This window comes from Plecotus auritus (genome assembly GCF_963455305.1).
Source record: "Plecotus auritus genome assembly, chromosome: 9".
In the NCBI taxonomy this organism is placed as follows: Eukaryota; Metazoa; Chordata; class Mammalia; order Chiroptera; family Vespertilionidae; genus Plecotus; species Plecotus auritus.
The window spans coordinates 146,553,945-146,579,664 of NC_137783.1; the positions used below are offsets into that span (position 1 = coordinate 146,553,945).

The 25,720-nt window shown below is 51.7% G+C and overlaps 1 protein-coding gene across 1 annotated transcript in view; it reads left to right on the forward strand.

Annotated features, from left to right (window-relative positions):
• The first annotated feature begins 4,872 nt into the window (after positions 1–4,872).
• ABTB2 (ankyrin repeat and BTB domain containing 2) overlaps positions 4,873–25,720 on the forward strand; it is a 146,241-nt gene continuing 125,393 nt past the window's right edge. Inside the window, exon 1 of the mRNA XM_080688102.1 lies at positions 4,873–6,152. Coding sequence (XP_080544228.1) covers positions 5,270–6,152 — 883 coding nt within the window. The 5' untranslated portion in view covers positions 4,873–5,269. The remainder of the gene's footprint in view (positions 6,153–25,720) is intronic.

Genomic DNA, 25,720 nt, shown 5'->3' on the forward strand with positions numbered 1-25,720 from the left:
AGAGGTGTAATAAGAATGCTAGGTGAGTCTCAAAAGATGAACGTTTGGTAAATATTGCAGAGCTGAACGCCATGCCTGACTCTAGAAATTCTCTATACCAGGATAAAGGCGCACAAGTGCAGTTCATTGACAACGGGGCTATAGATCATCCAGATGTGGGGATTTGGCAATAGTCCCTGGGTTTCCTGTCCTGTCATTTTTAATTCAGCTCTGGAGTTTGAAGTTCCAGCCCATCCCTTAAAATTCTTGCCCTTAAACCCCAGGCTCCGGATGGCTTTGTCTATAATACCAACTAATAAATCAGTGATGCCAACTCTCCCCGCTTCCCCCCTTAGAGAGACCTGACCACCTCCCCACCACCCACCCTCACTTCTCACTTTGTGAAGGGGTCAGATGGTGAACTTTGCCCTGTTCTGGAATTTATCTGGATTTCTTCCAAGGCTCCTGCCCTACCACCACTGACCGAGCAGACACATAAAAGATGGCTGTTGTGTTTTCTACTTCAAGTTCAATAAAAAGTCCTGATAACTTCATAGCAATTGGGGGTGGGGAGAGTTCTCTGCCCAGTTAAGCCTGGGATATAGTATTAAATAAAAGATTGTGCATCACGAAGATGCCACAGGGAGAAACAGAACACAAAATTTCCCAAACTTAACCACCAAATCTTTTCTTCACAGACCATCTCATGAGACTAAGTGTTCTGCAGAGCATGCTCTGAGGAAGTGTAATTTTCCCCCCTTAGTCATCCCAGAGCTCTCTGTTTCAAATGATCTGTGTGCCTGTTTAGGTAGGTCCAGGAAACAGTACCGGTGTCAGCCGTGGGCTAACCTCGGTTGCATGGAATGAAAAGATGACGTCACGGTTTTCACACCATCAGTTCCTTTTTCAGCAACTGAGTGGTCTCCTAATCATGGCATGTTTGTTTACCCTCCAGCACCTTTGCATTGTACAGAACAGTCCCCTCCGCGTGTTTGCACCATTCTTTTTTGTTTTTTTAAACCACTTTATTTTATTTATTTATTTATCTGTTCATTTATTTATTTTAGAGAAAGAGAGAGAGAGAGGAAGGGAGAGAGAAACATCCACTTGTTGTTCCACTTATTTATGCATTCGTTGTGTTTGTACCATTCTTCTCTAGATTCGTCAACCTGTGTGGTGAGTCAAAGAGTTGGCACGGGCCCTCGATCTGTGGTTATTGAGCAGCTCTACAAAGTATGTTTTGCAAAATAGCTGGTCTCATGTGTCTGTCTCTGCATGCTGGCCAGGCATTTTTTTATGGCGGGGAGCTTGTCCAGTGCACCTCCCTGGTAACTAGCACAGTTCCAGACCCAGGAGGTGTTCCATAAATGTTGTCGAGAGAATGTGCCCCAAATGATCCACTAACTAAATTAAAACCCGACCCCTCTCCAAAGTCAAGGCCATGATCTACCTTTCTCAAAACAGTGTTCTGTCTGTACTTAAATAAATGGGATTATAACCCCTTCACTTTGAAGATACATTCTCGGGTATTTTGCCCCCTAATCTCCAGAAACAGAAATGCACAAGGTAACATTTCTAAATTTTATTCCAAGCATGTTCCCTTATATAACTTTTTCATGGGCAATCCCAGACCTGTTTTTTCATTGCTCACTCCTCTGGGAATTCTCCCAATATTTGCTATGGTTTCATCATGTTCTTTTTCTACTACGTGACAGTTGTTTTTCTCCCAAAGTTATGTTTGGGCCAGGCCTGAATTAGGGTGACACTTCCTTTTCTTTTAATATCATTTGCATTCTTAAGATGAAACACATTAATAGAAGATTGCCTTAATCGCACACGCATATGTATAAGAAGCCATGTTCTTTTTTTCTTGCTTCAAAGTTTTATTACTTTACCTACTTGCCAACTTCCCAAAAGATTAAGTGAAATCAATCCGTTGGTTCATTTCTAAGATGACTCAGTGTATCTTGTCCACTAACACACTCTCTCTCTCTCTCTTCCTTTTCTTTCTCCTCCATTACACAACACACAATCACAGACACACTCTGGGTTTACTTGTACCTCCAGTTCTCGAGTAGACTATAGACCACTTTGGGGAATATGTGAAAGACAAGAGATTACAATCTTACTCATCTTTCATAACCTTCCAGCCCTTTTACCAAACCTTTTCATATAGATTTTTTTCCCTCCTTTTATTTTATTTTTTATTTTTTTAAAATATATTTTATTGATTTCTTACAGAGAGGAAAGGGAGAGGATAGTTAGAAACATCGATGAGAGAGAAACATCGATCAGCTGCCTCCTGCACACCTCCCACTGGGGATGTGCCTGCAACCCAGGTACATGCCATTGACCGGAATCGAACCCGGGACCCTTCAGTCCGCTGGCCGACGCTCTATCCATTGAGCCAAACCGGTCAGGGCCCCTCCTTTTTTTAATGGAGGATATTACAAAACACATTTCAGGATGTGCCTCTCAAAGATAAGAACACTTAATAAATATAACCTCACTACCATTACCACATCAACAAAGGATCAATGATTTGTAATAGTGAAAAACTAGGCAGTGTACCTCTATTTCCAATTGTTTCATGAGGTCAAATGTTTATTGGTTTTTTTAAAAATAAAAATCAAATTCCAAATAAATTCCCCATGTTGTGATTGGTCGATATGTCTTTTACTATCATCTCTTTTTTCCTTATAATTTATTAATGAAACTCAGTTGTTTGCTCAGTAACATTTCCCACAGCTAAATTTTTCTGAACAAATCCTTGAGGTGCAGTTTAGTATCCACAGGATCCTGAAATTCGGCTGTTTCCCAGATAACCTTTTCATTTAATAACTTCCCTACTTTCAGGGGGCAGCACAACAAAAAAGGAAAAAAATAGCCCTAACCGGTTTGGCTCAGTGGATATAGCGTCGGCCTGCGGACTCAAGGGTCCCAGGTTCGATTCCAGTCAAGGGCACTTACCTTGGTTGTGGGCACATCCCTAGTAGGGGGTGTGCAGGAGGCAGCTGATTGATGTTTCTCTCTCATCGATGTTTCTAGCTTTCTCTCCCTCTCCCTTCCTCTCTGTAAAAAAATCAATAAAATATATTAAAAAGAAAAAGGAAAAAATAGCTGGGGTGGGGGGGAGGGGTGGGGGTGTGTGGAGGGGTTGGGAAGATCAAACATGAGGGAATTTATTTCCCCTAAATATCCACTAGAGGGCAACATTTGCCTTAATATTATATTTTCCCTAATAAGTTTTAAATTGCATCAAATTTGTCTTCACACTTTGAACCCAGTTACCTCCTTTGACTTCTTATCTCAATTCTACAAGATATATTCACATCTTGTGTCCTCTGTTCATTTGGCCCCTGCCAACTTGTCTCCCATTACAGTACTTCCATCCTTGACTCCATTCCCAGTTCCAACCACTAGGGGGCGATATTGCATAAATAAATACTCGCAGAAGAAAAATTAAGCCAGAACTGCCCCAAAAAGGGGGGGGGGGGAGTTTCACAGGGAAGGGGCCATTAATTTAAGAAGGAGACAAACCAGACATTTCTAGTTCGTATCCAACTCACGGCCCAAGGTCAGAACTGTGCAAGATACAGCACAAAGGAGCCATTCAGGAGCACAAAGGTTGACTTGGGGGAAACGCGTGCACAATCTCCTTTTGCGGTTCCACTGGATGGGGCATATGCACGTCCGTGCACGTGTATGTGGATAGTTACTGTGCAGCAGCAGGACGGAGTGGACTGGGCGTGAATCTGCTAGAACCAATAGAGCGCTGACTGACCGCCTCTGCACACGCCCTGAGACAGGTTTACAACAGCGCTGCTGGGAAGTCAGCACTCACCCTGCCCCCCTCCACCCCCCCCTTCCTCCACCCCGAGAAAACCAAGCCCTGAGGGGACATACGGCTCGCCCTTGGGCGCACCCTTTAGAGGTGGTGCATTCAGCCGGGTGTTCGAACTCAGGTCAGTGCTAGGGACATGTCTCACCTTCTCATTCCTCCTGTAATAACCCTACACACACACGTACTCGACATTCGCACCCGACAGCAAGCACTATGGTACAGATAGATGTAGCAGGGAAGGCACGGACTCCTGAGAATTTGATCAGTTAGGACCCTCTCCCCGGAGCAATACTCGGAAAACTGCGTGTGTAATTTCAAGTGAGGGTGGTTGGATCACAGACCTCCTGCAGCCCGTCCATTTATCAGGTTCCAAGTTTAGGAGAAATTCTGTTCTGGATCGAGCCTAGATAGCCCCGCAAAGAACCTGACGGATTGGGGAGGCGGAGCAAGCAGGGGCGCCCCACCTCCTCCCAAACGCAACTGGAGTTTCGTCTCAGAAAACGGGAGGGGCTTGGAAGAAAGTCTGGAAGAGAAGTGGAGCGTCTGGGTTGGGCCCCCTCCCCCATTCTCCGGTCTCCCAACCCCACCCCAGACCCACACTCCAAACGCTGGCGCCGGGGTTCGGCTGCTGAGGACTTGAAAAAAGAGCTGCGAACGCCATCCCTGGGCGGTAGGAAGGCGGGCAGCGCACAGTGGCTTTTCTTTTCAATGTTTCTTTAAATCGTCAGCTCCCGAGATTAACGTTGGGACTCCTTCCCTCATCCCACCTCCCGCACGCCCTCTCGCTCTCTTTCTCTCTTCCCCCTCCTCCACCTCCATCCCAGCCGCTGCACCCGACTCTCGGCCTCCGGCCCCGCCTCCGCCTACAAGGGTTTTCACTCGCCGCGGAGTGAAATCTACATAGTGACCGCCCCTCTAAGAGATCATTGGTTCAGCCCCTGCCCGTAGCGGCCGGTGATTGGTGGGCCGCCCCGAGTTATTTGCATGTCGGCGGCTGCGAGGTACCCAGCTGTGAGGCGGCCCTCGCCCCGCAGAAGTTTGCCCGGCGCTTCCTCGCCGGCTGGTCCCGGACTCGTGCGGCGGGGAGAGCCGCCTCCTTCTGCCGCCGCCGCCCTGTTCTCTCGGGGTTCCTTGTCTGCGGGGACAGACGCTCCGCTTGCGGGAAGTTGAGGTGAACAAGGGGGAGTGCTGAGGAGCAGCGGAGGAGGCCATTCCTGTGACAGCGTTGCGTCCCGACGCCGGGCGCGTGGGGCCCCGGCCCCGGCGAATCTCGCCCACCTCCCCGCAGCCGCCGGGCGGGCGGGCGGGCGATGCGGCCTCCGAGTCCCGCAGCGTCGAGAAGGAGGGCGCCCCGGAGAGTCTAGAGCTTGTTTCTGCCACTTAGAGAAGAGAGCATGGAGTTGTGAGCGCCCCCCGCTCGGCGAGGCCGCCCCCGGCAAGCTCCCCATGGCCGGGACGTACAGCTCCACTCTGAAGACGCTGGAGGACTTGACCTTGGACTCCGGGTATGGGGCCGGGGACTCGTGCCGCTCCCTCAGCCTCTCGTCCTCCAAGTCCAACTCGCAGGCGCTCAACTCTTCGGCGCAGCAGCACCGCGGGGCGGCCTGGTGGTGCTATTCGGGCTCCATGAACAGCCGCCACAACAGCTGGGACACGGTGAACACGGTGCTGCCCGAGGACCCCGAAGTGGCCGACCTCTTCTCGCGCTGCCCGCGCCTCCCCGAGCTGGAGGAGTTTCCCTGGACCGAGGGAGACGTGGCCCGGGTGCTTCGCAAAGGCGCCGGCGGCCGGCGGCTGCCCCTCTTCTCGGCCGAGGCGGTGAGGCGCCTGGCCGGGCTCCTCCGCCGGGCGCTCATCCGGGTGGCCCGCGAGGCGCAGCGCCTGAGCGTGCTGCACGCCAAGTGCACCCGCTTCGAGGTGCAGAGCGCGGTGCGCCTGGTGCACAGCTGGGCGCTGGCCGAGAGCTGCGCGCTGGCCGCCGTCAAGGCGCTGTCCCTGTACAGCATGAGCGCGGGCGACGGGCTGCGCCGGGGCAAGTCGGCGCGCTGCGGCCTCACCTTCTCCGTGGGCCGTTTCTTCCGCTGGATGGTGGACACGCGCATCTCCGTGCGCATCCACGAGTACGCGGCCATCTCGCTCACGGCGTGCATGGAGAACCTGGTGGAGGAGATCAGGGCCCGGGTGCTGGCCAGCCAGAGCCCCGACGGGGGAGGGGCCGGGGGCGGGGAGGTGTCCGCCGAGGCCCTGGAGATGGTCATCAACAACGACGCGGAGCTCTGGGGCGTCCTACAGCCCTACGAGCACCTCATCTGCGGCAAGAACGCCAATGGTAAGTGCGCCGGCCCCGCCGAGGGCCAGGGTGGGAGAGACCCAGGGGTGAATATTTTAGGAGGAAGCTGGTGGGCGTGCCAGGGCCTGAGAGAAAGCGTTTGATCTGTGGATGGACGAGTTCATTAAACGCCTCTTGCCCGAGATTGTGCTTCTGGCGACAGACTTTTGGAGGGTGGATCGCCACCCTGTGCCGCGTGTCAGTGTCCCTTTCTGGGAGCCGTTCGCGAGTTGAGCCTCCTGACCAAGCCATTTCTGAACCCCTCTTGAAGTGACGCTTACTGCCCGGCGCTCTTTGCCTTGCTGGAGGGGACCTATAGGTGGCGTCTTTCCCGACAGCTGGTTCTGCCCTCTGGGTCTCTGCAGCCTGTTGGTAGCAGCCAGAGGGTCCGAACTCTTAAGACCTGAGCCTTGGGTAAGTGGGGTGGGAGGAAGGGAGCAGGCAGCCCCGGATCGGTGCTGCCTTCCGGGGCTTTGCTGGGTTGAAGGATGCCCAGCGTAGTGGTGGGTTCTTAACCCTGTGTGCGCCCAGGGTGATGGAATCCGGGGATTCCTGGATCCTCTTCCCAGGAAGGGAACCACCCACTGGCTCGCAGGGCCTGACTTTCCAAGCTGTCACCACCCAAGTGAGCAATTGATTAAAGCCCTGTATGGTACTAAATGCACAATCTTAAAGGTTTTTCTGTAGGAAACATTAACCCAGATGACCCAGTAGAGCACGTTATGGGGAAAAGTGATGGGGGAGGGGCAACTGTTTGGTGTCAAGACGGGAAAGAAACCATTGGGTAGTTGAGTTTCTCTGAAGGATGATGACATGGCTTCCTGCAAGGGGTGGAAGGGAAGCACTTGACCTTCTCCCTAGCAAGGTTAGGGTGTGACACGCTCCACAGCAAACTGCCTACCAGACTCCTATTTCAGGAGTCAGCAAACCATAAATTATTTAGAATGGTACTATGGCTAGTCATCCTAGCAATCTTATTGGGAGGCCATTTGGGGGGCAGCTTTCAGTGGCAAATGAGCATTCAGTGGAAAAGGACCGGTGGGTACTGGAAAAGGCATACAGGGAGTTACATTTAAACATGGTTTAACATGAGCATAATAGCTAAAATTTAAAATTAGCACTTAATGTTTCCGTCTCTATTCTTAGCACTTTATACGTTAACTCAGGTAATCCTAGTAACCCTATTAGGTGAGTACCTTTAGTATTATACCCATTCTACAGATAGGGAAACTAAGGTACCCAGCAGTGAAGTAATTTGCCCAAGATTACACAGATGTTAAGTGACAGAGCTAGAATGTGAACCCAGGCAGGCTCCAGAGTTCAAGCTTTTAGCCACTAGAGAAAAGGGAACAGCTTTGTTTTTATTAGCCCCAATTCCAAGGAGAGCAGTCGACTTCTTAGGCCTCATTGCAGGACAGTCTGTAGGTGTTAGCATGACTGACTTTGACTTTCATTGGTTTTGTTTTTAATTCCTGCACGGCCAGAGATGCCTGGAGTGGAAGAGTGTTTGCCTTTTAATTTTCCTCCTCTTAGGTCAGAGTTGAGGTCAGTCCAGAATCTCAGTTGATGATATCACAGCTGATAATTGTGCTTTGCCCTCCAGGTTTGTGGCATCAACACAGGGAACACCTCCCGGAGAGGAAGTGTGGCGGGCAGGGGGATTTCCATCAGTTGTCATAGCCCAGGGGAAGAGTTCTGAACTTCTGGCTGAGGGGAGGCCCAGGCTAAAGTCAAAGAAGTAAAGACTCCTCGGAGAGAAAAGACTGAGGCCCTAACCCCATAAACCAAACTAGGACGAAGTGGACTGATAGGTGCCCAACAAACAAAAGAAAACAAACGCATGCCCTTCACCAACCGGCTGGCGCCCTGCAGCTCCAGGAACTTCTCAGCGTTTCTAACGACAGATCGAGGCTAGCAAGGGCAGTTGCCTCTCTAGGGTCCCCTGAAAATGCAGAGTGACCAGAAATGGCTAAAACATGGGTGTCTTCCACGAAAGGGCCGTTTCTTATCTAGTGTCACCAGTCCTTGGGATTTTCTCGATTTGACCTCCTCCCTACCCCTCTCCCCCACCCTAAGCAATCCTTCTTAAATGATGCTGGTCCAGACAGCACAGCTCCCTGGACGGCCCGAGCAAGCATGTCCCTCTGTGCACTCCCTGGTCCCCAGGGAACTCCCTTGCAGGCGGGGTGACGATTCACTTCCACTTAGTAACATGGATGCTCATTCTTTATACATGAAAACCTGGAGGTGGCCTCCGTCAACAATAACTAGGCTGATTTATTGAGTCTCTATAGACCAAGTGAAATGAATGTTTTGTAGCAAAGCAATGAATTACTTATGCCTGAAAGCTGACTTCAGAGGGGAAGCATAAACTGCTGAGGAAAGACATGGAGAGATCCAAACCTTTTTTTATACAAAAATAAGCCCAAGGCTGGCAAGGTTCCCTTTGACACAGCTGAAGATGAAGTGGGAAATGGCTGCACCTGGGAGGGAGAGGGCTGGCTGGTTCATCTTCTAGTCCTACTGGTCTTCCCTTGAAATTATGTATTTATTGCTGTTGTGCCTGCTAATTCTATAGCATGGGCACATGCCTTTGGCTCAGCTATATAGGGCTCTTAAACTTTTAATGTGTTCCAACCAGGACTTTAAGGGCCCTAACCCATCTCTGCCTGTCCATTACTCAGAGTGCTGGGCAAATATGGTTTTGCTCAGCCTGCGATGGGCAATAAAAGTTCTGTAGTGTTTATAAAACATGATCTCATAGCGCAGCAGGGAATTATATGTCACTTGCTCCCTTGGTATCGATGTCCGTGTTCCCAGGACAGTGTCATTAAGTGATGATATCTTTGTGTCTTCCTTATGGGAGGTGGAGAATCCACCTGAACAGAGTTGTGTTTATAAAGGTGGAGTTGGCAGAATACAGAAACCCCTCTCATTCTCTCACTCTCTCATCCCTGTATGCGAGTTTGATGCTTCGCCTCACTTCTGGGTCCCTTCTTGGCCATTTTTTCTTACTAAGCTTTTGTGAGTTCGCAGGGCATTTGAGAAAGTTCTCTTCAATTCTGAGGCTCCGGGTTAAATGATAGGATTTTGGTGAGAACGGTCTTATTCCAAAACAGTCACCAGGATGTGCATGAGGGGCGCTCTGTCATAGGGGCAAAGAGTGCAGATTTTGGAATCACAGTGAGGGTTCGAAGCTCATCTCTGCCATTTATATGAGTGACCTGGGGCAAATGCCTTAACCATTCTAAGCCTCAATTTTGTTTCTGTAAAATGGGAGATAATGACAGCACCTAACTCAGGTTTGCATGAGGATTAGGTGAGATCAGAGATTTAAAGATCATAGCACATAGTAAATGCTCAATGAATAGCAACAGTTCACTCAACAAACATTTACGGAGCCCTGGCCCTGTGCCCTCCACTGTTAAAAGTGCTGTGGATTAAGTTGGTGAAGAGAGAGAAAGGGTTCTCCTCTCATGAAACTTACAAACTAGTGGAGAAGACAAAATAAACAAATAGGGATATGCTCTTTTATCAGTAAGTGTTACTTAAAAAAAAGAAAGAGAGAGAAAAGGCCAAGGTAATAGGATAATGTGACTGGGGCTAATTTAATGCCAACCAAGGAAGGCCTCTCTGAAGTTTCATTAGCAATAGGCGAAATATCAAAACTACTGCTGTCTCAGTACCTCTAGGCAAAACATCCTGACTAAGAACGTTCCTGAACTAGTCAGTTATCAGCTGAGGCAAATCCTACAAATGGTTGCAGCCGAGACATAAAAGGGCTGCATCTCTAGCAGGGATGAAAACTCTTCCTAGTTGTAGGACCCAGTTAGCGAGGAGCTTATGGGATGGATCGCCACTGAGATCATCAACGGAAGGACCAAGGGTTAAGGGAGCTGCTGGTTGCTGTTTAATCAGTTTCCACACCTGGGTAGTCTGAGGGAGGAGGGCAGTTTCCCATCTCGGACTATTTTATTGAAGCCAAGGATGGGGGGAAGGAGGGTAAAAGTGAAACAGAGCAAGCTTTGGAAATGAAAACTTATCTCCCCGTGCCCCCCCCCCCCCCCCCCCGGCCCCAAATGTCTGAGAAATGCAACTCAGTCTCATGCAGTTCAAGGAACAGGTGGAGTTCTGCTTCCTCTCGGGAGGTTCCCTGACTCCACCCCTGCCTGGAAGAGCCACCTCTCCTGGCATCTCCGCAGCACCCAGAGCGTATTCTGGAACCATTTCCTGCTGTGTCTGTCTGTCCCTCTCATCAGACTGAGCTCACGGGCCTCGTGCCTCCCTGTGCCTCACACTGTTGGGCAGAGTGGATCCTCCATAAATGTTAGGCCGTTGATGGCGCATCCCATACAAAACGTTTAATTCCAGAAATTTAATTTGAAAGCCCTCTACCCCTTAGAAGAACCTTCCCTGTTTTCCACCCTGGCAGGGAATGTCACGTTCTTGATGAACAGAGGTAGAGTTTGGGGGGTGGGTACCCAAACCACATAGACATCATTCAGCCTTTTGATATCCTAATTTCTAGCAGGGTACCCCAGGCCAGCTGTGATGAGTAAGTGTCAATGGTGAGGGGGATTCCTTCAGTGTGAGATGCCCAAAGTGGGGGTTTCATAGTAGAAGTCTAATAGGCCGATGACAAATCCACAGGAGGGTTGAGTTGAAAATCAGAAGCAGTCAGTTCCCCTAAGACAGTGGTCGGCAAACTCATTAGTCAACAGAGCCAAATATCAACAGTACAACGATTGAAATTTCTTTGGAGAGCCAAATTTTTTAAACTTAAACTTCTTCTAACGCCACTTCTTCAAAATAGACTTGCCCAGGCCGTGGTATTTTGTGGAATAGCCACACTCAAGGGGCCAAAGAGCCGCATGTGGCTCGCGAGCCGCAGTTTGCCAACCACTGCCCTAAGAATAGCAATTCCAATCCCTCCTTGCCTGCAGAGCTGCCCCAGAGGGCAATTCTGCTGCTGACTATGGCTCATAGGAGGCGTGTCTGTGTTCCTCCCCACCTGCCTCCAATCTGAGAATAGAACCAAGGCACTCCACTGCTGAGACATGCCGGGGTGCATCAACAACACCCAAGGGTCTGAAACAAGCCAGAGGCACTTTGCTGCTAATCCCTGGGTTGGTTCTTATCCCACCTCCCCATCAGCATCTACCTCATAAGGTTTGGACAGTGGGTGGATGCTTTGGCTTCTGTTTCCACACTTCTACAGCTATAATAACAGGTCCGGTCTTTGTGCAACACCTCGGACTGTTTATCATCTCTGCTCTCACTGGGTCCCCACAAAAATCCAGTGAATGGAATGCCCTCTCACAGAAGGGTCTCCGGGAGCCCTGACTTCATAGCTCGGTCATGGCCGGGCCAGAACCAAGTCCCACATTGCTCAAGCCTCAGGCCTGTGTTGGTTTTTGTTTTTTGGGTGTTTGTGTGTGTGTGTGTGTGTGAAGAATCATGAAAACAAAGGTGGTGAAGAGCAGGACAGCATTTGACCTTCTTCCAATGGTGGTGAGGGTCAAACTCATAGCAACAGCAGGATTTATTATAGATCTTGTCAATGGCTGGCTGTGTCCGGGCCCTTTAAATCCAGCAGCCCAGTGAATCTTCACAACCACAGTGAAGACCAGGCACGGGCCTTCCTCCGAAGGATGCTGTGCTGCTGTTTCCGTGTTGCTTGCCGGCCGTCCCAGAGTGTGCCCTGTAGGTGGCCTTGATTTTGAGGAGCCATTATTGTTGCTCCTGAGGGGGCAGGGAGCTCTGCTGCCCAGGGAGGGCCTTGTGAGTGTCAGCGGCTGGGTGATCAAATAGCTCAGTGAATGGAGAGGCTGCAGACTCCACTGTGGTCATCTTCTCCCCGAGGGGCGAGTCAGCTCCGGGAAGGTGGACACACCCCTGGTCTCGGGAGCTCTGGCTCTGGAGTTGGCAAAAAAGCCTTTATGAAGGGGACTACAGAGTCCGCCACAGTGTCAGGCCACTGGTGAAACCCCGGTGCCAGCAGGATGGGGAGAGACGGGATCCGCTGAAATGCTTCGGCTTTGAAGTCTGTTAGGTCCCAAAGTGCAAGTCACTCCATTTTTCCACCATGAAATGAGGGGTCAGGACGGATGTGCTTGGTGCATACGAAGTGCTCCGGGGAGGTTAGCGCCGCTGCCGGTTTAGAGTTCAGAGCTCACAGTGAGAGTGTCATTCCCGGCACCCGCACTCCTGAGCCGTGTGACCCTGGGCAGGTGGTTTAACGTCTGTGCGGGAGTTGCTTCCTCGGTAGCGGAATTTCTCAGCCTGGTCACTGCAGACATTTTGGACTGGATCCTTTTTGCCGTGGGTCTGTCCTGTGCACTGTAGGGCGCTCAGCCGCATCCTGGCCCCTCCCTCTTCTGCCTGTCTTGACCATCAAACATGTCTCCAGACATTGTCACACATGTCCTGGGGGGCAAAATCACCCCTGCTTGAAAAACACTGCCCTGTAGTAGGACTAGAAAGAATACCCAACTCATAGGATGATTGTGAGAATTTAACGAGTCTCTATAGGGGCCTTGCACTGTGCCTGGCACACAAAATATTAATTCGAATTATTGCTGTATTTTTGCATACTTGTGTTGGATGCACTGGTCATGTCTGCTTTTGCCAAAGTGGGCGTCTCCAGTGCAGGGAAGGACCATGACCCAAATCCCCGGGTGACGAGTATTCGTCACAAGGCTTTCCTTGGTGACGAATAGGAGGAAGTTACGGACTCTGGAAAAAGCACCCTGCTCCTTTATGGCTCGGTTGCCCTCACAAGGAAGCAGCTGGCAGTGGGCCCTGAGATCAGGCCCCGCCCTCCGAGCCTGTGCCCGCCCCGCCAGGATGATAGCGACAGTGCAAACCCGAAGCCCCAGGCCCCAGGGAGCAGGGGTGGATATCGGACCCCGCTTGTAGCAGCTGCCAAGTCCGGAGCCACAGGACGGCAGGTGTTTTGTGTTTTGCTGGCCTGTCATGTAAACACACTCTGTGGTCGTCTTGCTTGTTTTAAAAAAAGGCCTGCCTGGTTTTGCAACTTTGGCGGTATATTTGGAGCTGCATGCCGAACTGGGAGGAGAAGCTTGAGAAACACGGCCCACGTGAGCCTGGGAAATGCCACGCTGGCCACATTAATCAACCACTTACCGAGCGCCGGCGGCATGCGAGGCCGTGGAGACCGTCTGGAGGAGGACCAGCACGGATCCTGCCCGCCAAGGAGTTGAGAGTCCAGTAGGGAAAGCACAGCACATGCATGGGTCCTTAACAAGGAAGTGTGTGGTCCCTGCGTTCAGATGCCAGGGGCAGTGCCGACAACCTGCACTGCCAATGTGCCGCTGCCCATCACGGCTGCTTTTCATCAGCTATTTCATTTCCTCTTCCCAAGCCCCTCTGTATGGTAGATAGAATGTCCATCCCGTCCATGGGGACCTTGAAGCTTTCGGAGCCTGGAGAGTTCGGAAGGGAGGCAGGAGCCCGGGGTGGGTGGGAGCGAGTCAGGGCTGCTTCGGGGAGGAGGTGGCACGTGAGCAGTGGGATGGGGGCCGGCGGAGCTGTGACAGGGAAGGGAGGTGGCGCAGAGAGCAGGGAGGCTTCCAGAAAGCGGGAAGCCGTGTGAGCAAAGACCTGGAGCCAAAGTGTGTGTTTTGGAAAACAGCAAGTTACCCCGTTGGGCTGGAAGGTCCAGGCCTCACGAGGCAGAGGAGCAGGGCAGATAAGACAGTCGAAAGGAAAACTTTCCCACATCTTTCATCCAGATGTTGCGAAGCCTGCCAGAGTGCAGGAAGAGAGTTTTCCAAAACTTATTTTTATAATTCAGAAATTTAGTGTGTCTGCTCCCCAGCTCATCTTAACCACAGTCCCAGACCTCCCATCACCCCTCTTGTTGATTGAAAGCTTGACCTCAAAAATGCCCCGGCCCGCTGTCCTGGCAACGCCAGTAAATGACAGAAGGCTCTAAGCGAGCAGACTCGGGTAGGGAGGGCACGGAGAGCGAGGCTTCGATCCGCTTTGCTGCGTCTGCCGACTTTGGCTTTTCTTCATGGCCCCGAACGTTAGCATTTCAGGCCAATGCAGCCCCAAAACGGGACGAAGCTCAGGGCTGACAAACTCATTAAATGAGGACATTGGATGGACTTTTGCCAAAGCCAGGAGTCTCGAACATGGAGGTGGAAAGGGACATAAAGCAGGATGCAGTAAGAGGGCCCCAGAACCTTCTTTGTGTATGAGTCCGACTTGATACGTTCAGGTTCCAGTGTTGAGTTTTGGAAAATAGCTGCTCAGTCCTCAGAGAGGATGAGTCACTTTCTAATTCTCGGCGAAGGTGTTTCCAGGGGACTGATAACAGTCATGCTCAATGTTCCCGATCATGGACCCACCTGGGAGCACGCGCCACCTGGATTGGACTTCTTAGGACCCAGCAGAATTCCACCGACGGGAATAAAATGTGAGAGATTGTCACTGGCTTAGCTCATACCCTGGGTGTTAGTCCTTTTCCTGACCCTACTGTTACAAAGGAATTTTCTTGTCCCTTGAAAAAGGGACATCTTGAACATTTTGCAAAAATACATCTGTAGTCATTTGTGGTTCATAATTTGGGGCCCATTGTTTGCTTTCTCAAAGTGAGCCGAGGTTGAGGGGCGGGGTCAGGCCCAGGATGGAAAAATTAAACAAGAAAGCTGAACTTGGAAATACCACAGATACAAGGTTAGCGGTGGGGGAATTTAAATGGGACCACGAAGAGTCTAAATGGGGCTTTCAGTGCATGAAAATCATCCCTAAAACCGAGGCCAACTTTTTGTGGAAAACTTTAAAAAAATAAAATAAAAAACTCAAGTCTCTATCTTTTAAAATATGAAAATCAGTATTTGCTGTTAGAGTTGTTAATAAACACAAGCCGAGGCTCACCCCCCACACCGAGTGGGTGTGCACAAGCATCTGGGACAGTCGGTTCAGAGAGCGAAGAATTTGGATCCAAAAGTTCTGGGTCGGAGCTTGGCCCCTCCATGACCCAGAGTGAATAACAGCATCTCCTTGGCTCTCTGCTCCTTTCTCTGTGGTGTGAAGAGGTTGGACCAGATTCTCCAAGGGCCCTTCTGTCTCTAATGTTTCGAGACCCCACATGGACACTGTGAAATCATTTCCCTGAAGCCGAGCCCTGTAATTAGTATCCTTGGGAAAGAAACACCCCAGATGGAGCTGGACATGTTCTCCGAAGACCTGGCTGGGTCGTAGGACTAAACACCATCCTTTTTATATTGGGATTAACTGTGATTATTGTACTTAGAGTCCCCCCCCTCCCCGCCCTTCGTCAAAAGGATGAGTTCTGTCTACTTTTGGCCGACCTAACACTTGGGCGCTCGACAGCTGCGCCCAGGCCCTGCAGGCCTGCGCTGCGGTGCGATTGGCTTCGAGGTGACTTCATCCCGCCGGTGTTTGAAGCCCGCCTACCCAGACTCGGGTATTTATAGCAGGGGAGCAGCTCAAAAAAAATTAAATATGCTCCACCCTTCTTTATGCCGTGTGGGACAGAGACAGGCATTGTGAGGCATGCAGAAGGCAGGGCTGTGGAGCCCAGCGGGGTGTTTTTAAACGCTGCTTGTTGCAGTTGGCAGCGCCACTTTTTCAAAGAGGAGGGAAGCCGAGAGAGCGAGGGGACCGGCTGCCAGGGACTCTGAAGCCTGAGACGTGGAGCTTGAGGTGGATGGGCCCTGAGCCCTCGTCACTTCACAGTCACCAAGTTAGAGCGGGGCTGGGGAGGTCCCCAGGGCAGGCTCGGTAAAGGGGGTGGCTCGGCAGCCCGCTTCCCCACGGTGCACCCACCCTCCCAGGGAGTCCCCATGTTGAGAATTAAGAAAGTGGCCTGGAGAAGACAGGACAGACAGCCCCAAACAGTGGCTTCTGTGCAAACCAGGGGCCTGGTGCTGCCGCTTTAAACGAGTCTTGGCTGCTGAGTAAGTCAGGCTGCACGGGGGACACCGTTTGGAAGGAAGCTGCTCGCAGCTGTTCTGGATACAGTCCTCCCAGGATGGGCGGGCAGGCCAGAGCTGTGCTGGGACCCAACTCGGTAGCAGGTGCGAGGGTCCCCGGGGTCGGGGGAGCTGCCTCTGAAGAGGCCTCCCAGCAGCCCCGCCTGCCCAGTGGATGCCTGTGACGTATCCCAGGAAAGGCCACTGTGTTTCCCACCACGTGGATCTCAGGAGATGGATGGTGGTGACAGCGGGAGGTTCTGGAGATGAACAGGGGAGAAGCCCCGAGTTTAGTTCGGGGTACATCTACTTGCCCATTCAGCAAATCCTTACTGAGGACTGGCTGTGCACCGGGCACTCTTCCAGGTCTTGGTGATAGAACAGTGAATGAAAGAGACGCGAAGGCGAGGAGGGCGAGGCCGATGGGTAATGAGGAAGAGCAAGGCACGCGGGAGGACTCACAGAGGCCAGCCCGGCCGGGGAGACAGAGTGGGGCGGAGGGAACAGCCAGGCCTGGTGGGTTCAGGAATGCCAGGGTGGCAGGTGGGGAGAGCGTGGGGTGCAGGGAGTGTAGTAGGAGATGCAATTGCAGAGGGAACGGAGGGGTGACTTGCCAGGTGGGGCCTCGTTGACCATCATGCGGTTCCTTGGCTTTAATCCTGAGTTCTGCTGGGAGCGGCCGGAGGGCCTTCAGCACAAAGGTGGCTTGATCCGAGTTGCACTGTAGCAAGCTCACCCTCTCTGCTGTGGTGGAAATGGACTGTAATTTTTTTTTTAAAATATACTTTATTGATTTTTTTACAGAGAGGAAGGGAGAGGGATAGAGAGTTAGAAACATCGATGAGAGAGAAACATCAATCAGCTGCCTCCTGCACACCTCCTACTGGAGATGTGCCTGCAACCAAGGTACATGCCCTTGACCGGAATCGAACCCGGGACCCTTCAGTCCGCAGGCCGACGCTCTATCCACTGAGCCAAACTGGCTAGGGCTGGACTGTAATATTGAGTGGCAGCAAGGTGACGGCTCAGGAGGCTTTGCAATCATCCAGGTGAGAAAGCACAGAGGCTTGGACCAGGGTGTCAACCGCTTGAGGGATGAGAGAGGAACTCATATGACACCAAGGGTCATGGTCTCAGCAACTAAAAGAACGAATGGCCGTTGACTGAAAGGGGAACAGCCATGTAAGGAAGACACAGGACTGAGCCAGAGGCCCGAGTGCGAAGTTGGTGGCTTGTCTCAGACTTCACACATTGCGGACCAGTAGTGTTATTGCTAGCTTTACCCAGTGGCCAGGTAAGTTTCTATTGAATGAGTACAAAAAACATTTTACATAAGTGTTAAAGGCACACTTTAAGATTAAATACCCATCGCATTTTGAAGTTATTATATGTTCTTACAAGCTAATATCTTTTTAAAGTATGATACGTTGTAAAACACTGTGTCATATGCAGTGAGAATTCTCGTGATCCTTCCGCAATGTGTTAATAGAGAGAGAGTTGTCAAGAAGGAGGTCGGCCTCCAGGTCTCCTCGGCTGGGAGGAAAGGGCTCCTTGAACGCACTTAATCATACGATGGATTGAAGCACTGCCCTCCGTGGTCCTACCCGCGGGTAGGCATGGTCCGGCAGGCCTGGGTAGGGCCTGTGGCAGGAGAGATTTAATTTTCAGCCTTATAATTCTTTGGTTGATGGCCTTCAGAGACTCGGAATATTGCTTTCTAGCCAGCAGCCTCTAATGGAGGTCATCAAATCTGTGGTTTCCTGTCATTAGCCTGGGGTCTGTTTAATTGGGTCCAGTTGTTCTGTGGACCCCTGGGACTTGGTGCGTGTGTCCTTCAGTTCTGGGAAGGCGAGACGCCTCTTTCAGGCGGCTTCGGATGCCTGGAGGTCAAGTCTAGGTTAGAAACTTAGCCAGGAGAGCCTTGGTGGGTGCTGGGAGAAGGCACAGGGGCCTGGGGCAGTCTCGGAAAGGCGTTGGGAGTATCCAAGTGCTTGCTGCTGGCTTGGCCTTGGCTGCTCAGGAGGGGAACGGTGACACAGGGTGCCTCAGGGGTGGGACGTGGGAGGGTTACCACGGCCTGACTGCCAGCTGCTTAGTCTCTGAACCACGTTTTCTTTTCCGGTTTAATGGGCTGACCTGGTTCCTGTCTCACAGAGTTGTTTCAGTGACGCTTAACCCTGGATTCACATGAACTCTCTACACAGAGAGTTAAAAAAAAAAAAAGTTGTTTGTATGTGTGCGTGTGTCTTAAGCCCTTGCCTCCAGAAATTCTGATATGAATGGTCTGGAATGGGGCCCAGACCATGTGGGTTGAGTTCTTGGGGGCGTCTGGGCGCAGGGTGCTCAGACATTGGCTGTTACTAGTGGTGGAGGAGTCATTGTTCAGGAGCACTCACCTCTGCCCCACGGGGGAGGGGGGTGACTGTCCCCCCCTCACAGCTGTGCTGCTCTGGCTCGCTCACCTGGAGGGATCACGGAAGAAACACAAGAGAAACCTGATTCGTTAGGTTTGCCTGGAAAGAGCAGAGAAAGATCTAGAACGGCAGTGGCACTATATAATGTACTTACCCTCCTGGTAAATACGGTACTATTAACTCCATCTTTAAGAGGAAACTGTGGCATGGAGAGGTGAACAGGCTCAAGGTCACGCAGCTAATAAGAGGCAGAGACTGTAATCGGACCCAGGCAGCCCGACTCCAGATTCCCTAATCTCCAGCGTGCTGTGTCCCCTTCCCCACCCCCCCCCCCCCCCCCCCGCAGCCGGAGAAACCAAGACATCTGAGTTCTGACTCTGAGGGCCAGCGCATACCTACCATGAGCCTTTACAAAGCACCAGGCACACTCCCTGTGCGGCACGTGGACTCTTTTACTCCCATTTTATAGCTGCAGAAACTGAGGCTCAGAGACGTCCAGGGGACATCACTAGTAAATGACAGCAGGATTCAAGCCGAGATCTGTTGGGCTCCAAGAGTCCTCATTCGCCCCGCCGCCTCTGTCCTCCCCGGCTCCTGTCCTCCCGAGTGGCCTGGGTGGGGATGAAGTGTATGCAGCGACTTCCTGAGCGGAGAAATGAATGGGTGAGAGGAGCTGAAGCAAGCCCGTCCCTCACTGCTTCTGAACAACTGAGCCATTTAGGTGCCTTAAAATAGTAACATCGCCCAGTGGGGCGGCCAACCTGGCCGGCCTGCGGGCTGCGGAGGCGTGGGTATTTGTTTCTCTGCGTGTTTTAAAGATAATCCTGGAAGCTTCTCTCCTGTGGGTGTGAATGAAATAACCTCCGAGAGACTGTGTTGGCTGCTTAAAATAGTTCCAGAGGAAGAGCGTTTGGAAGCTGTTAGCTCCTGGAGTCTATTTCCTCCCGATTTATGACACCTTAGAGAGCGCTGGGCCTCTTCTTGTTTGCTCTCCTGGCTTCTCCCCTCCACCAGACTTGAGCCCTTATGTCCTCATACGCCAAGGGAGTTTGTCACCAGAAAAAGTGACAACCGTCTCCAAGGAATTGGGGGCTCTCTACACATTTAATTTTGTCTTTGAAAAAGAAAAAGAAAAAATGAGGCGAGGCCATTTGTGTTAGAACGGGCCATTTCTCTCTTCCAGCGGCGAAGGTTCCAAGATCACAGCAATGATGCTTGCTCTGGGGCGAGGAGAATTTATAATTTGATTCCTTCACACTAAGGCCCGTCCTGGGAAGCACGGGTTTTCTTGCAGCCTTCACCGTGTGGTGCCCAGGAGACCTGACCTGCCATGTGTGCGGGGGGCTGCTGTGTCCAATCCTGCCTCCTCTAGCCATGTGAGGCTCTTTCCATGTTCATTTAATAAAACTCAGTAAGGTTAAAAAATCATTTCCTTCGTCACACAAGTCACATTTCTAGTACTTACTCATCATGTGAGGCCGGTGCCTCCCGCACTGGACGGTACAGTCGCAGGACTTCTCCATCCGCACTGACAGCTCCGTGGGTCGCACGCCCTAGAGGGGGTCAGCGGGCGGTCACGGGGCCAGCCTCTGGGGTTGTCACAGGTCTCCACAACTCAGCCATTCTCCAGGCTCGCTCAAAGGCCTCTGTTGGCAGCAACAAAAAGATTCATGGAAGTGGAGACAAGGCCGTTGGTTCTTGTGGCTCTAACCTCTGGACCCTTAACACGGGTTCAAGATTTATGGTTTCCAAGCTGCACAGCCTCGGGCAAGTCACAGCCTCTCTGGAGCTGTTTTTTCATCAGGGAAATGGTGATTTGGAAACACCTCGGAGGGATTTTGTGAGGATTAAGCACAATGACCAAATATGTATAAAAATACTTTGCAGGGTGCTGGCCACATAGTAAGAGCTTACATGTGTTACAAAGTTTTCTATGCTTTTTCTCACTTGAGCCATACATACAGTATCCTCCAGAGGCAGGCACGGTTGCTGCCAGGTATTTACAGGAAGATGAATCGGGCTTCCGGGAGGGCTGTGGCTACTGTCACTGCTACTGAGTAGGACTTGGACTTGAGTCCTGCTTTTTCCCCTCCAAGGTTCTTCTTGCCTCCTGGCTGTTGATTGGCCCTTGATAAGCCAGGCAGGCGTCCTCAAACTACGGCCCGCGGGCCACATGCGGCCCGCTGAGGACATTTATCCGGCCCGCCGGGTGCCGCTGCCTGTCCTGCTTAGCAGCCGACTCATCCCGGGCCCGCAGTGCACATAGGAATTTGTTCATAGTTTTTTTTTTAAACTATAGTCTGGCCCTCCAACGGTCTGAGGGACAGTGAACTGGCCCCCTGTTTAAAAAGTTTGAGGACCCCTGAGCCAGAGGATGTTGGTTTCAGTGATCTGGGAGCACTCGTGAGCTCACGTTCGTGCAGGAGCTGCCGGTTCCTGCCACCATCGGAGGTGAGCTCTTTTCAGAGGAGTCTGGCCTGAAGCTGTCCTGTCAGCATCCACTTGGACAGCTGCCACCAGCAGAGCCACTGCCCGAATTGGTGGCTCCTTGGAATTGGAATTTTGCCCAAGAGGTTAAGGTTTTCAGTGCTTCCCATGCCCTGTGGTCCTTTCACATCCTTCACTTTGAGAAATGAGCCCAAAAGAGCCCTCAGTGGGATCCTGGCAGAGGGTGGCTTTGAAAAGAGTGTCCCCTGAGAAGAGAAGGACCAAGAGGGGCCTCTCGGATGGGTAGCGGGTCGGAGAGATGTTTGCTCATACTGGGAACCTGACGTCAAACCCTGTCTCCACTACTCACTTCCCTAGACTGTACAGGTAATTATTTAACCTTTCTGTGCCGTAATTTTTCCATCTGTAAAGTGGGGAACTTGCCCAGCATGGTAGCTATGAAATTAAATGAGAGGATGAGGGCAGGGGGGAGGTGGGGAAGGCAGTTAGCTCAGGGCTTGGCATATAGCAACCCCCAGATAGAAAATGTGGGTGCCACACTCATCATCCCTGCGTCCAGGCAATGGTATTGGTCCTTTCACATCCTTCATGTGTTATTTGCATTTTCTACCTGAGGATGTGTTATGTGTCAATCAAAAGAAGTGATTCAGAAGATCTTCGCTCTTTCGTGTGAATGTCTAAGTTAAATTGTGTACCGTGGGCCTCCACATTGGTCTTTCCCCTCCTTCCCTTCGTTTTTTCCTTTCCAGGGATGATGGGGGTGAAGAGCGTGAATCTATGCAGTTGTCATTTTAGTACCTTACAAGGTAACCACCAGCCCGCTTCCCTCCTGCTGGTCTGGGCTGTGTCACCGGCACCACCCAGCCCAACAGTGTAATCAGAGCTGGATTGTTTCTATAGGATTAGTTTGTGGTGTGAAAGGCCCATGCAGTTATGTAATTGCCACTCTTTTGCCCACACCCAGAATGTGCTAAATCTGCCCCTTGCAATGAAAGCCAAATAGCTTGGAGCCATTTGTAGGGAATCCGACTATTTTCATCACAGCTGCTACCAGAGATGGGCTTAAGTCAGGGGACGGCCGGGGCCATGGAGAAACCGTGAGGTCCCTACTTTCCTTCTGCAGGTGGGTCTACTGCGGGAGGTACCGGCCTCCGAGACAAGGAAGCGTGTGGAGCCAGGATATTGCGCTGTGTGTGGTCACTTGTGTACCGTGGGCCCCTCTGCGGGACCTCCCAGGCGGGCAAAACCGTGTCCTTTGTGCGGCTTCCCTGGCGCTGACAGATCACTCCTGGTTAATGGGCAACTCGGACGCTTCTTCGCAAAGAGTTGCTTTGTTGGCTAGGCATGCTGTGCTCTCCACCATGTTCAGCATGGCCCCTCGCCCCTCCAAAGAATGTGCGTGTGTGTGTGTGTGTGTGTGTGTGTGTGTGTGTATACGCACATGGGTGTGCATACATACATACCGGTTACATGAGCCCACACATCTCCTCCTCCTCCTTAAAATGCAGAAAATTCTTTTTATTTTTATTGATTTCAGAGAAGACGGGAGAGGGAGAGAGAGATAGAAACATCAATGATGGGAGAGAATCATTGATCGGCTGCCTCCTGCACGCCCCTACTGGAGATTGAGCCCGCAACCCAGGCATGTGCCTTTGACCCGAATCGAACCCGGGACCCTTCAGTCCGCAGGCCGACACTCGACCCACTGAGCCAAGCCAGCGCGGGCGGGAAATGCTTAAATCGGTCATTTCCAGGCCTGCCTGGTTGCTGAAACATCTCGAGGCACATCTTCTAGAATGCTTGAAACAGTGCCTGGTATTTAAGTGCCGGTATGTTGGCCATTATGGTGATGATGAAGTGACGACTCTTTGGAGTGGGGGTGGGGGGAGTCTTTGGGGACCCTCCTGGTGGTAGGATGAGGGAGCCCACTCATAAGTGAGGTGAGCACACCCAGTATTACAGCCGGAAGATCAGGGGCTTTGGCGACACATCTGGGTTCACCCCGGCTACGCTGACTTTTTAAAGTGTGATACTGGGCAAGCCCCTCGGCCTGTTCGTCTTGTTTTGTCCTTTGTTCTGTAGAGGGGGGATGACAGCAACACCTGCCTTGCGGTGGTGTCAAAGCGAAATGCAGACATGTAAGCAGAGCTGCTCACAAGGTGCACGGGCTCAGCTGGCAATGAATGAAGGGGAGGAAAACCGGAGTTGCATGCACCTTAGCAATATCCTTAAGTGGGGGTGGGGGGGGGGTGGGGAGGGAGGTAAATCAGTCTCAGGAGATTGCATTCAACAGGATACAGTTTTTATGAGGTTAAATTTGAAAAATGTCCCGAAGGACATCTCACAGGCACAGTAAGCCCTGTGTGGAGGAGAAAGTGAGGGGCTGGGAAACGCGGCGCTGGCTGTGTTGTGTGGGGAGAGGGGAAGGGATGAGCTGGGGGTGAGAGGAGGATGTGGTTAAGAGGTAGAGGCTGTTGAGGTCCTAGCTTACGTTTTGGAGGTGAAGCCACATGTGATCGTGTGCACCTGAATTAAAGTCCGGCTGGTTCTCCGTAGGTGTATTGATCAGTTTATTGTTATTATTAGCATTCCGGGAACCCCCTGGATCATGCCAGAGGCCACCAGCGACGCCGTTGCGCTTCCCTGTCATCTGTGCAAAACACCCCCAGCTCGTGCTCTTGGGCCTCCGGCAAGTGGCCTCCACCCGGGGCCCTCGGGACAGCAGGGACGTCGAAGGTGCCTTGTTTCTTAGGTCGGCGCAGGGCTTGGGCACACGCTCCTGTGTGTGTCAAAAAGAGAAGAACAAAGGCGGGGTTGTCTGTGCCCTCGCCGTGCCAGCTCTCAAGGCTTTCATTAGAACTGAGTTAGGAACCTTCGTGTTCGCCAGGGGCCTGGCTTTCCCAGGGAAGGCACCGTGTGGGTTGGACCTGGTGGTGTTTGCCTTGGTCTGAGCTTAGACCGCTCTGCCTTCGCTGCCACCACCCCCCCGCCCGCCCCTGCAGCAGCGAGCGTGGCCTTGGCCTGTGGCTTTGCTTTACCTGCAGAGCTCCCGCCCCTGACGGAAAGGGGAAGCCTGGAGGGCATTAGAGACACCATCCGTGTGCTTCCAGGTCCCGGCATCGGGGTGCAAACCATCCTCATGACCTCCGCACTCCTCTGAATTTCACACAGGAGAGGAGGTAGGAACACAGGCTTTTTTGTTTTTGTTTTTTAATATATTTTTATTGATTTCAGAGAGGAAGGGAGAGGGGGAGAGAGATAGACACATCAGTGATGAGAGAGAATCATTGGTCGGCTGCCTCCTGCACGCCCCCCACTGGGGACCGAACCCGCAACCCGGGCACGTGCCCTTGACCAGAATCGATCCTGGGACCCTTCAGTCTGCAGGCCGACGCTCTATCCACTGAGCTAAACCAGCCAGGGCGAGAGCACAGGTTTTGAAGTGATGGAGACCTGGTTTCAATGTGGGGACCCTCCACTGTGTGATTGGAGGTAGAGGCAGGACTTGTTCATCCTGATTTTAAATTGCCGCGAGTGAAGTGCAGGATCTTAAATGTCATTCGGCTTGATGAAGGTTTACCAGGCACGCACCTGTGTAACCTACCCAGGTCAAGATCAAGATCCACCACGCTCCCATCCCAGCACAGGCCCTCACGGCCCTTCCCTGATTCTGACTTTTGTCATCATCCCTTAGTTTTTTTAACTTCTAGGGGTGGGTACATTATCAACCCTGTCTGAGCATCCGTTTCTTTATTTTTAAATGTAACATTGCAATCCTCGTGTTGCTGCGTTAAGAGAAACGAGACCGCACGTGTAAACTACTTGGAGAACAGTTAGCACGGAATCGGGTAAAGCTGTTTGTTGTCTATCATTGTCGTGTTTGACTTCAGAGCCTTCGCCTGCTTCTCACCTGGAGACGCAGACCTTTTCCCTGGCGCTGACCGGGGTTCCTGTGTGCCCCGTGCCCCCCGTGCCCTGGGACCCACCGCACACACTTCTGCGATTGTTCCATCCGTGGCTTTCAGGGCTTCTTACTGAAACCAGTTCTTCTTGCTTAATAAGGCAGAGGAAATGGGCAGGAAGGCAGAGTGCCGCTGCCCTCGCTTCTCTTTCAAAGAGGGTCTGTTTGCTCTATTAGCAAAACCAACAGAGGCCTCGCTGCAGAGCTGGCTGCTCTGGGCCTGCTCCCCGGGCGGGGGCGGAGGGGAGGTGCCCTGGACCTGGGATTTGCCGAAGTGCCAGGTTTCAGAAGCAGGGGAGTAGCCACCTCTTCCACTTCCTAAAAACAAACACAAGCAAAACAACAACAAAAACCAGTCCTCCTCTGTGGTTGCCTAAAATGCTACAATTATCATTGAATCCCTTAGGTCTGTGGTCGGCAAACGGCGGCTCGCGAGCCACATGCGGCTCTTTGGCCCCTTGAGTGTGGCTTTTCCACAAAATACCACGGCCTGGGCGAGTCTATTTTGAAGAAGGGGGGTTAGAAGAAGTTTAAGTTTAAAAAATTTGGCTCTCAAAAGAAATTTCAGTCGTTGTACTGTTGATATTTGGCTCTGTTGACTAATGAGTTAGCCGACCACTGCCTTAGGTCAAGGTGGGGGGAGCATGAGTATCGAGTTGCGGGGTGGGCAATTTGTATGGGGGGCATACTTGAATGACGTGTCCCTTTGACCTTAATCTGAATGGTTTTTCTCGTGTCCGAGAAGGTAGAACTTGTACCTGGTGGGTGTCGGTGGAGAAA